The 11,210-nt window shown below is 49.9% G+C and overlaps 2 protein-coding genes across 3 annotated transcripts in view; both read left to right on the top strand.

Annotated features, from left to right (window-relative positions):
- The window catches only part of LOC113488028 (tetraspanin-15-like), a 45,224-nt gene extending 41,006 nt beyond the window's left edge, over window positions 1-4,218 (top strand). The window contains exon 8 of the mRNA XM_026863007.1: window positions 3,770-4,218. Within this exon, the coding sequence (XP_026718808.1) occupies window positions 3,770-4,003 (234 nt within the window). The 3' untranslated portion in view covers window positions 4,004-4,218. The remainder of the gene's footprint in view (window positions 1-3,769) is intronic.
- A 3,350-nt stretch (window positions 4,219-7,568) lies between these two features.
- LOC113488112 (electrogenic sodium bicarbonate cotransporter 4-like) overlaps window positions 7,569-11,210 on the top strand; it is an 18,024-nt gene continuing 14,382 nt past the window's right edge. The window contains exons 1-4 of one of the 2 annotated variants that reach the window (XM_026863126.1): window positions 7,569-7,728; window positions 9,264-9,487; window positions 9,587-9,685; window positions 9,937-10,128. In XM_026863126.1, the coding sequence (XP_026718927.1) occupies window positions 9,613-9,685; window positions 9,937-10,128 (265 nt within the window). In that variant the 5' untranslated portion in view covers window positions 7,569-7,728; window positions 9,264-9,487; window positions 9,587-9,612. The remainder of the gene's footprint in view (window positions 7,729-9,263; window positions 9,488-9,586; window positions 9,686-9,936; window positions 10,129-11,210) is intronic. The other variant, XM_026863125.1, reaches the window with a different exon arrangement.

Raw genomic sequence — 11,210 nt, 5'->3', positions numbered from 1 at the left:
AAAGGGAAAAAAAAAAAAAAAAAAAAGCCAAAGCAACAGGATATCTCCCTCCTGGTGCAACGTTGTGTGCTTAGTGGTTTCAAATATAACAATCCATGTATCTGCCTGGCCAGAGTGATTATCATCGCGTCTAACAGTGATGCTTTGGTTTCATAATGTTTCTCCTCTTGGTTCGTGCTCAGGGTGGCCGGGGAGCAGAGGGGGAGGTGGGCAGCAAGCCCCAGTGGGGAGGAAAACACGCGTGAAGGGAAGGATGCAGGAAGGATGCGCCTGTGCGAGCCTTTGCACGCTCCCTCCTGCCAGTGTCCGGCCAGGAAACAAGCCAACAATTCTCAAATATTGTCAGCTGCAGGGTGGGTTTTTCCTCCATCGCTGTCACCACAGAGGATCCCCGACTTTGGGTGCCACCAAATGACAAATAGCGTTGTCAATGCGAACTGCAATATAGAGAGTGCAATTGCTATTGCCGCATCATCGCGAAAAATTACAAATATATATATCTCATACTGTGACTCCCCCGGGGGTCTGCCATGCTTTATTGATTCCCTCGATACGCAAAGGCCTTTGGATTTATTTTATTCACACAACTGCTCCCGCACACTGTAAAGCAGCCACTCGATGATCTTGTACCCCGTGCAAACCCTGTGTGTTTAAATCCCCCAGAAAAAAAAACCCCAAAAAACCAAAAAAAACACCCTCAGAAAGTGGCAGACTGGAGACCTCCCGAGGCAGCGATGGTTTCTGTACTCCGCTGAACGCCAGCCAGAAAGAAGAGGCGGTTTTCTAACTTTAAATGACCCGCAAGCACTAACTCCGGAGCAGCTCTCCCCTCGCTCCGCGGTGATTGCCACCACGGGGAGGGGAAGTCAGGGAGAAAAGCAGCTTTTTAATTTTTTTAGCCTCACGCTTGATATAACATTTTGTTAACATGCTCCTCTGCAATAACACCTTCCTTCCTATGGCGACGCAATAAAATCAGCACTCACGTTAGAAGTCTCTTTACTTCTGGAAAACATGGTGCCCTTGGTGCTGGGGATATTGAATGCATCTGTATTCCTGACAGCTTTTTCTGTTTTCATTAAGTGAAAGAGGATATTTAGAGGCAAGCTGGAATGGAAGTTGGTTCATAACTCAGAGGAGAGTGAAGGGCTGTGGGATGCAGGCGGCTGATTGAGGACTCGGGGTAATTTCATTCCGTTCAAGAAATTCCCAGTTTAACCAGGATGCTGCGCCCTGCGATACCCCAGACGTCACATCGCCGCCGGGGGCAGAGGAGCGGGAGGGATGATGTCCCTGAACCTGGCTGCTTTTGCAGAATTGGGTTCATCTGCATTTAATTTATTGTAAACACAAATCTTTTCTGAATTACTGTTTGGTTTAGGGAGGAAAAAAAAACCCGTCAGGCTTGCCTTAGAATTTGTCATTTCGAAGGGTTTTGCTTGCTCGGTCCTTTCACTGTATCAGCAGTGGGATTTTAATCTGCCCAGTGATGACATGCTAATAGAAGTAAATAATGCTAAAGCTTGACACACATTTAAATATTATCTTAAAACTTTTTAAACCCTTAAAGGCTCTGCTGTTGAATACGGATTAGCACGATCCTATTACCCGGATCCATGTGGGAGCGGTCGCTTTGGGCTCTCCAGTTTGTGGAGACAGAGCATCGTCCCCCAAGCATCACCCAGCCAGCCCTGGCCTCCTGCACCCCCACCTGCAGATTTCTGCAGCTTTCGGGGACCAAGGAGGGGACGGATATGGGGCAGGAGAGCAGGACCCCGGCCGGCTTTTCCATGACAAAGTCTTTGCTTTTGTTATTTTCGCTTCGCCGCCAAAAGCGAGCTCCAGTGGCACGGCCCCGTTTTGGTCCTGGTTCTCGGGGAGCGGTCTGAGGCGGGGTTGAGTGCTGAAATCTTCTCCTCGAGTATTTGGGAAGGAGTTGCCTGCTGAGAGGGTTATACGATACGCAGCACAACAGTGAATGTTTTGAGGGCAGCAGGGAGCTACACAGACACACACACACAAGTTACCGGCGCCGTGCGATACCCTGATTTCAGGCCACTCGGATAACAAAGGGAGATGCTGGGATGTTTCCAGACTTCAGGGCTTTTTGGGTTTTTTTTTTTTTTTTTTTTTTTTCCCAGCATCTGCAGTCGCCTTGCCCGGCAAAGAACCCTCATGGCACAAACTCAGCAGTTCTGTAATTCCGCAGCCAGGCAAGCCCTGCTGGCCCCAACCACGCTGCAGCCTCCCGTTCTTTCGGTGATTAATCCTGTTAGCGGTAATTAGGCGGAACGTCAAATAAGCAGGATGCTCTTTGAGGATGGGTGGGTGTGATTAGGAAAGTGGGAACGGGGCAAGCTCCAACTGCGGACTCCAAGGAAGGACTCTCCGTGTTGGGAGAGCAGCTCAAAGGACGGCGTCTTCCACTTCTGACTCGTCGAAGGAAGAGCTGTCGATCCAAGGGGCCCCCTCAGGATCCACCCCCAGCTGAATTTGGGAGGGAAAAATAAAAATTTGAGTTGTTTTGGGGGCAGCTTCTGTGCAGGGCAGAAGCTGCTCCTGGGGGTGGCGGGGTATTTCTCTGTCTCCGAAAGGCAAATGAGGAAACCCCGGTGATGTTTGTGTCTGTCTGTCTGCTGTCGGCTCACTGGGCGACACTGATCTGATTTGCTTTTTCCCTGTGGGGTTTTTGCCTCCATTTTCTGCAGCCTGCTCTGGGCAAACACTTTTCCCTTTCCACTCCGGGATTATAAAACAGTCCCTAATGTAAGATGTGTTCCGACCCTTTGCTCTTATCCCCATTTATCCTTTTCTTAATGTTCCCACTTTCCAGACTATTTAATGGATCAATTAGGACCCAGAGAAATGATTAATGACATTTTTCAGCTCCAAACCCAACAGCGCCGCAATGGTACAGAAGATTCCAACGGATGGACGGTGCAGGTGCGACTGGGTTATTTATTGACTCTTTGTGGCAAGGAGTGATTACGCAGAAAAACATGTTAACGAGCCTCAAAATTGAGCAGAAAAGCCCAGAGGCTCAAGGTGGTCTCATCCTTCTCCATCCTGTCTTGCGCATTGAAAATATCTATAAAACGGCGCTGGTTGTACCCCAGTGCTGAGCTCTGGGGGCTTATGGGGAATAAACCTCGTTTCTGCGGGTCACTGGGCAAAGGGGTTAGTACAAAAAATGCGGTTTGTGCTGAAAATGCTCTGACTGCCACCGTGCCCCTCATCAGAGTCTGGTCCGAGAGAAGCTCCTGACGCTCGTAGCCGCCGCAGCGGAGCAGCGGGAAGGAAACGTCAGGGGAAATCAAAGCAGTGGGCTTGAAATCTCGAGCTGGTGAAAAAGCCTTTTTTTTTTTTTTTTTCCCCTCTCTTCTCTTAAAGATTTCAAGCGGGTTTTTTTTTCCGATTCCCTGACAGCCAGCAGGGAGATGGGAAATAATCTGTGTGGCACCGTGCTTGTGGCAATATCTTAATTTTAGCAGGAGCCTTGGACCTCGGCCTCTCTCTTTGCAGTGGTTGAGGTGACGTCCAACTAACCCGCGTCCCTCTCTCAGGGCTGATGCTGAAGCCCGAAGATGGATGTGGCCGTTAATGAGTTTAACGACAAGCCTGTTGCTTTGCCAAGAAGATTATACTACATCGTGTCCTCTCTTGTCTCGTGGCCAGGTTTGGAGGTTCGGGTGACAGGATCCCTGGCAGGAGAAGACCTCCGGGAAGGGTTTGCACGATTCTAGTGGGTTTAATACTCGTGTTTTTGCAGGTAATCGGCCTCGTGATGGCTTGGCTGTATTGGCAAAAGCTCGACGAGATCTACTCCAGGCTGGACACTGTTGACTTCAGGATCCTGGAGATGCGGGATTTCAGCTTCGGGGCGGTGGATCTGAGCGGCGCGGGATGGTGCTGGTGCTTGCCCAAGGAAGGGGGCTACATTCCTGTCAATGCTGAGGATGAGGAAGATGAGGAGGAAGGTGCCATCTGCCACAGCAAAGTGTGAGACGGTGGAAGACTGAAAGGCAGCTTGGAGCAAAGCTCTGAGGGAGGCGGCGGATGTTGAAATGTGGAAATGACGTGATTTATCTTCTCAGGTTCAGGAGACGCTTTGGGGGAAACTGGAGAGTAACGCTGGGTGGTTATAAAAACGCCGTGCACTGTGTGGGCACGTGAGCTTTTACTGCCTTGGTGTTTTGAAGCATTTGTACATCACCTTGTTGGGTTTGGTTGTTGGTTGGTTTTTTTTTAACTCAATAAATGTATTTTCTATTGTTTTTTGCAAAGTCGCTTCCCTTCGCTGCACGCTGGTCGGGCCATCGGGGAGGGAAGTGGCACCGTCATCATCGTGCTTTGGGGTATCTTTATAGTTATATTTAGCCTGATCTCTTGAAAAGTAGTGGCTTGATGGTAGATTCCCAGGTGTGCCAAGGCACTAGAAAGACATAGTTAAAGGAAAAAAACAGAGCAGTTTGCTCTGCAGCGCCTTTCCAAAGGGCTTTCCCAGGAATCAACCCCCCAGGGAGGCACAGCCTGCACCTTCCGCAGCAAGATGGATGTTTGGGCAAGGCCTGCACAGGGGCAAAGCACCCATTTCAGAAGGTTTCCAGCTCCTCCCTATGAGCTGTGGCTTCAATTTTTATCCTCGGGCAAGGAAAGGGAGAGCCGAACAGAATTTTAAAAACAAAGACAGCATTAACGCAGCAAGGTGCTGCCCCGGGAGATGGTGGAACTCCCCTCTGCTGGAGTCCAACCTGTAATGACCAGGTGATGACCTTTTGTAATATTTATTTTTGGCACAACTTGATGATCAAGGCAGCAATTCCCTCCCACATCACTTGGGAAATAGGAATTAAACAGCTGAGTGTGTGACATCCAACCCTGGCCTGGTAAGTTGAGCCACGCTAGGAACCAGGCTGGCAGAGAGAAACCTGAAAAGCAGATGAATTGCAAAAATACGAGGGTGGGTTGGTTTTTTTTTGAAGACCCTCTGCAAAGGTCCGTGGGCTGCTCTGGGGCAGGCTCAGCAATAACCTACCAATGGCAAAAAATGGCAAAAATAAACTCCCCAGCAGCCCAAAGTCCAACGCAGGGGAGGGAGCATGGATCCGGGGCCAAAATCCCGCGGGGCCGCTGCAGTTCCTGCATCTGCCAAGAGAGAAAAATCATCTCAAAAGCGAAAATGCAAAGAAAAGAAAGTCGATTTTTTTCAAAAGAGCCATGTGTCTGCAGCGCCGCTCGGTGAAGGAATCGCTGGGTTTATTGGTGGCACTTTTATTAATAAGGGTGTTTGGAAGCTGGAGGCTTCGTTTATTTGGATGCCCAAGCGTGGAAAGTTGGGTGAGTGCTGGTGCGCGACTGCCGGGCTCTGTCTCCCTCTTCTGACTGTTTCCAGGCTTTATTTTTTAACAATTATTTTAGCAATGCCCAGCACAGGCCTGGAAAAACACTTTTTGAACCTTTTTTCTTTTTTTTTTTTTTTTTCCCCCCTGCAAATCCCATTGGAAATGGAGCTGTGTACTGCAGGAGCTGAGCAGTGCGGTTATTGAGTTGTTTTTTCAACAGTATGGCCAAAATTGTGGAGGTTTTCTTGACAAGTGGAGAAGGTAAAACCTGCAGCCCAGGGAAACTGGGTGCTAGTATTTAAGGAATAACAAGGTTGCTTCACCCAGGCAGCTCACGGGCTCCTGGGATTTTGCTTTTCTTCCTTCTTCCCCCTCTCTCCACAAGGCGTTCCGTAAAACCGTTAAGAAATACAAGCAGGTAGATCCAACCCGCTCTTTGTATTTATATGGATCTGGGAAGAGAAAGTTGATTTCTATTATTTTCTCTTTTTTACAGGTAAAGCAGCCACCAACAGCTTTATCCCATTTTCCTGGCTGGGCCGAGCCTGCTGATGCTGGATGCTGGCACAGGCAGCACGGAGCAGGGGGGGTGTGCAAGCAGGTTTCCAAGCCTGGATTAATACTGGGTTTTGGCAGGCGGGGAGATGGGGGGAGATGGGGGAAAGTATTGCAACAAAAATCTGAGAAAAGAACGGGAGCTGCGGGGGGCTGCTGGTGGGGAAGATGAACCAGCCGATCTCTTAGCAGAAGAGAAGGATGAAGTATGAAGTAACGCGGTGCAGCCGTTGGATATGGAGCAGGGGACGCGGAATACGGAGGCGTCCAGTCGCAATAGAATCCAGGACGCGTTGCCTCGATGATACTTATGTGGCTTCTCAGTTGGTGTAAAAGTCTTGGGCTGAGTGGACTGTGGGTTTCTCCTGGGGGATTAGAAATTATTTAAAATAATCCCTGGAGGGGTTGAAGAGTCGGGCTGAGCCAGCGCTGAGGGGTCTGGGGGAGTTGGGGACGGTCAGGGGGAGGCTCATGGTTGGGCTGGAGGAGCTGCAGGGGCTTTTCCAACCCGGATGGTTCTGGGGTTCTGTGATTCAGACACTAGCTTGGGCACCTGGCTCCCCTCCCCACGGACAGCCGGTCTGCAAATACCTGTAAAACAGGAGCGTGAAATCATCGGTGCGCTTTGCAAAAGCTTTTCTCCACGCTTACAAGCAGACCTCATTACTCTAAATAAAGGGGACGCCAGTAACGTTCCCTAATTCGCCCTAAATTTTGCACGTTGAAATTGCAGCTGCCTTGCTCCAGACCTGGCCCTGCTACGTGTGGAAGAGCAAATCTAATACAACAGGAGCTGGGAAGAAAACGGGCACAGGGATAAAGCATCAAACAGGTTTTGTTTTGCTTCTGCTGAGACTCCGGATCGTGCCAACCAAACCATCTCCCCGGAGGCAAGAGAAAAGCCCCAATATTGGGTGACCTTAAAGCACGAAGTGTGATTTCCAGTCCTCGTTTTTTTGGTTTAACGATGAGGCTGGTTGTGACGAAGTGCTGGACGCTGCTTTGATACAGATTTATTGATACCCCTGTTAAAAGGAGAAGCGGAGGCGAGCCAGCCGGGCGTTAAATAGAAGCGGACAGCTGGGCGTGCTCCTGCGACCGACAGCTCCGTTTTCGTGAGATCAAATTTATGGACGTTCAACATTTTAAAAGCAAAATGCAAAATAATTCAGTACACAACCCTCATCACCCCCCCACCTCCACTCCCCAAACTGTATCTGATGGCGCCAGGGGTTGGCCCTATCGTCCCCAGGGGCTCATCCTGTCATGCCCAGGAGCTTTCTGGAGCCCCCGGGAGTTTTAGGAGCGTTCTCACTGGTGGTGATGCTTCTCTGCACCTTTCTGAGGAATTTCCTTCCATTTCTTAAGCTCAGATGAAGACGATATTGCAGAGACCAAAAAAGTAAAAGCAGTTGCCGTCCCAAATCCCTAGAGATCAAGCTAAAACTGGTGGGGGAAAAAAAAAAACCAACAAACTGACAACCCCAAAAGATGCAAATTGGGGGTGGACAACTTGAATTTTCCTACATCCTGTTGGTCTGATATCTAGAGACCGTCACCGTGCGAGACCAGGTCTCTGCTGGCTTAAACGTCCCATCTTTTCCAGAGGTCTGTTTGCATCCCATGATGCCTTTCCGCTCCCAAAATCAATCAGCATCACCCAAAATACATTTTAACCTGGGATCCGCAGAGCGTTCGGCAGTAGACATCGATCCGATGGTCGCAAGAGCAGCTTTATCTCAAGGCAGTCTGGGCTCCCGCACCCGCCAGTGCCTGTGATTAACTCCGTGGCCCCGTCCTCCGATTTCTGAGCGTTTTTGGGGAGCTCGAGGTGAGTTTATTAACGGTAAAATTTGTTTGTGTGGAACTGACAGCTGGTGGCGTTTAATTGGCAAAGGGAGCAGCGCTCTTCTTTCCTCCCCTTATTTCTAGTCGCGTTTTCCAACAGCTCTAGTCCGTGTTGAGCTTGTGTTTGTGTGCAAGGATTTGGGGGGGAAAAAAAATCTTTATACGTAAAAAATTAGAGGAAAAAAAATCCTGGGCTATAAACCAGCCATAATCAAACAGGACCTTTCATTTATCAGTGAATCTAACGAAGTGTGGGGTTTATCAAATGATGGGTTATTTTTTGCTGCCCAGAAGAGCTGTGGTAGTGCTCTCACCGGCCACGCTAGATTGAAAAAAAAAATTAAAAAAATTCATATTTCTTCCCAATACGGACCCAGCTGAAGGGTTGTGTATCCATCATCTGGGGTCCCCAGCCTTGCACTGAAGCTTGTGGGGAAACGTCTTGGGGGGGGCGGGTTGTGACGCTTCATCTATTAAAAGCTACGGGATCATTTTTAAAGCAAAAATATTTATGCTCGCAGCTGGGTGGATATTTCACTCTTTCTCCTGCCAGCACCAGCCTCCTAAAATCCTCAGAATTAGCCCCATAATGTTACTCCTAGGAAGCCAAGGCTTGTGCTTGACGTTATCCCTTAATACGCCCAGGTTTGGGACACAGTTGTCCATCCAGAGGTGTTTTCCCCTAAAATAAATTGGTTCCTGCACCTGTGTAAAAAATTTTGAGTTAACGTGCTCCAAAAAAAGTAAAAAATCCCAACTCTGTTAAATCAAGAGGTGTCTTCAAACAGCAACTGGGTTAAGGGTGGAGCCCACGTCGGACTAAAAACGGTCTTTGCCTCGGGGGGAAAATGGGTCAATAATTGGGCAACACAAGCAGAGCCGACCTGGCCAGCCCTGGACACTTGCAGCTATTTAGGTGCACACCCTGTTCACTTTGTATTTTTAACCTATTTGGCTTGAATTGGGAATTTTCTTCCCTAAAATCGATGGGTAACGAGATGATATTGCCACGGATGGAAGCAGCCGGCACAGGGGCCGTGGGGAGGCTGGCCCTCCAACCGCTCTCAAAGTGACTTTGGGAGGCATCGACCGGGCTGCCATGAATAGTAACTGTTCTCCCATCCAAGTCAAGTGTGAAAGGCAATCACTGGAGGTCAGATAATTAAGAGATTAATTAGCATTCGTGGCAAAATCCAAAGAAACTCATACGGGGAACAAAACGGGTTTGAAGGAAGATATCTGGAAGTGGCAGGGTGTGTAAGGTGTAAAATCTGTGCTTAAAAGATGGGGAAAAACGAACTCTGCTTCTGCAAAACCCCTTTTATCTGTGCACGACGCCCCCAAAAAAATTAAACAGGTGCTTATTAACGGCTGGACTAGATGATCTTCAAGGTCCTTTCCAACCGAGCTGATTCTGTGATTATCGCCAGCAGGCAACCCCTGAACTTGTGTCCGTAGTTGTACCAGCGCATCTCTGGAATAATCTCTTACGCTTCACTTGCACCTTCCTTTGAGCAGCAGAAATAAGGGATTGGAGACGTAACCCCGGTGAAATTTATCTGGATTTTCTTCAAAATGAGGTGGAGCGCGGGCAGGGCCGGGAGCTCACTGTGGCAAGGGAGATGCGGGCACTTGCAGGAGGTGCCAGAGGGTCCCCGGTGCATCCGCAGGGAAGCTCCTGACTCCCCGGTGCATCCTTGTCCCTTGCTGGGAAGGACCCTGTGACATCTCCAGGCCTACGTGTGAGGATTCCCAGAGCAGGGAGCACCCGGTGGGCGTGCAAAGAGGCCGTTTCCCTGCCCATCACCCTTTAAATTCTCCCTCCTTTCTCCTCCCCACAGCTCAGCTCTCTCCGAGCGGCAGCACCATGCTGGAGGATGAGGATGGGATGAGCGAGAGGGGGCTCAGCACCTCGAGGAGGAGATACGACGATGAGGAAGGTGAGTGAAACCTTGGGGATGCTCCAAATGGCAGCTGGCTCTTCCCTCGCCGGGTGACGCATCGGATCTCCCAGCACTCGGCCGCTCCCGTGGGCAGCATGAGGAAAGCTCCTGGGGGGGGTTTAAGCCTGGTGGGAAGAAGACAAATATCTCCCTGGATTTCTCTTTGGGTTTTTTTTTTTTTTTTTTTCAACTGAGAAACACACAGATCTGCTCTCTAAAGCTTTTATTTTCATCCCCATCCCCTCTAGATTACCACTCCATCTACATCGGGGTGCCGGTGCCCCGGGGGTACCGGAGGAAGCGGCGTCGGCGAAGATCTGTCTCCAGCCGGGACAGGACGAGCGAGAGCGAGCGGCACTACGAGCGCCAGGATCGCTCCGACACCGACGACGGCGGCCACGGCTGCTACGAGAGCGGCAACGACAATGCCAGCAGGACCAGTGAGTCCTCCTCGGGCTGCCTGAAAAAGCAGGGAGGGGTTTTCAGCGTCATTTAATTCAGGGTTAAATCGCCACGTTGCTTGGTCCGGTGTTCGCATCGGGCACCGCTTTTCCCAACGCTGCCCAGTTTTGTTTTTCCCGGTGGATGTCTCTGAGAGCGGGGCGCGGGGCGGGAAGTGAGATTTGAGGCTTCTTAGATGGTGGTGGGGCTAAAAGCCAGTTGGCTTTGCTCCTGGGAGGCTGCTAGCGAGGAAATCGGGGTACAGCGGGGTGCCAGGGATGCAGACATCCTCTGGGCATCGCACCTTGTTCCCCACAGGCTTTTGCCCAAGGCTTTGACCAGTCTCCTTAAATCTCCTTAGCAAAGATTAACATTTTGCACAGTAAAGTAGCTGTCGATCTCTTGGTCTTGGTTTTTGGTTTTTTTTTTTTATCAACCCCCTATAGAAATTTGCGTTTGGGTTTACGTCGAGCAGACCACGTCACGGCTCAGCAGAGCGGGCAGGGGCTCGGCTTTACTTTTCCCTACGGAAGGAAAAGTTTTCAAGGTTTTTTGGTTTTTTTTGCACAGGGAGAGATTTTTTATTTGCAGTGAGCTTTGCTCACAGCTCCTTCATGCCTTTGGTGGCGGCGCGAGCGGGACCAGGTCCCCTCCTTTCCCCAGGCGGTAAATGCCACCGGTGTATAACACTGGGCTGGTTTTCACGGGGCAAAGTCATTTTATGGAGGAAAAACACCGCAAAAAGCCTCGACTCTGCATCCCCCAGGAAATCTCCCTCATTTGGGCGTTTTTTTCCCTCAGAAAAAAAAATAAAAATCTCTGCCCTGAGCTTGGAGGGGATTTTCTCACCTCGCTCCAGGTGGGAGACAAAAACCCTTCACAAAATAACCCCAAACCTGTAATTTCTGTCCACTCGCCTCTTCCTCCCTCCCTCCCTCCCTCCCCTTGCTCGCTCCATCCCGCTGCCACCCCAAGTGCTCACCTCTCCTACACGCATCCCGTTTGATTTGGTAACTTCCCGTCATGAGAGCCAAAGCGAAAGGAAAGTGCTTTATATTCTCTATAATCTGCTCCTTAAGCC

This window comes from Athene cunicularia (genome assembly GCF_003259725.1).
Source record: "Athene cunicularia isolate RWA chromosome 22 unlocalized genomic scaffold, athCun1 chr22_part1, whole genome shotgun sequence".
Classification (NCBI taxonomy): Eukaryota; Metazoa; Chordata; class Aves; order Strigiformes; family Strigidae; genus Athene; species Athene cunicularia.
The sequence above is the reverse complement of the archived record's forward strand: the minus strand, read 5'-3'. Positions and strand labels throughout refer to the sequence as shown.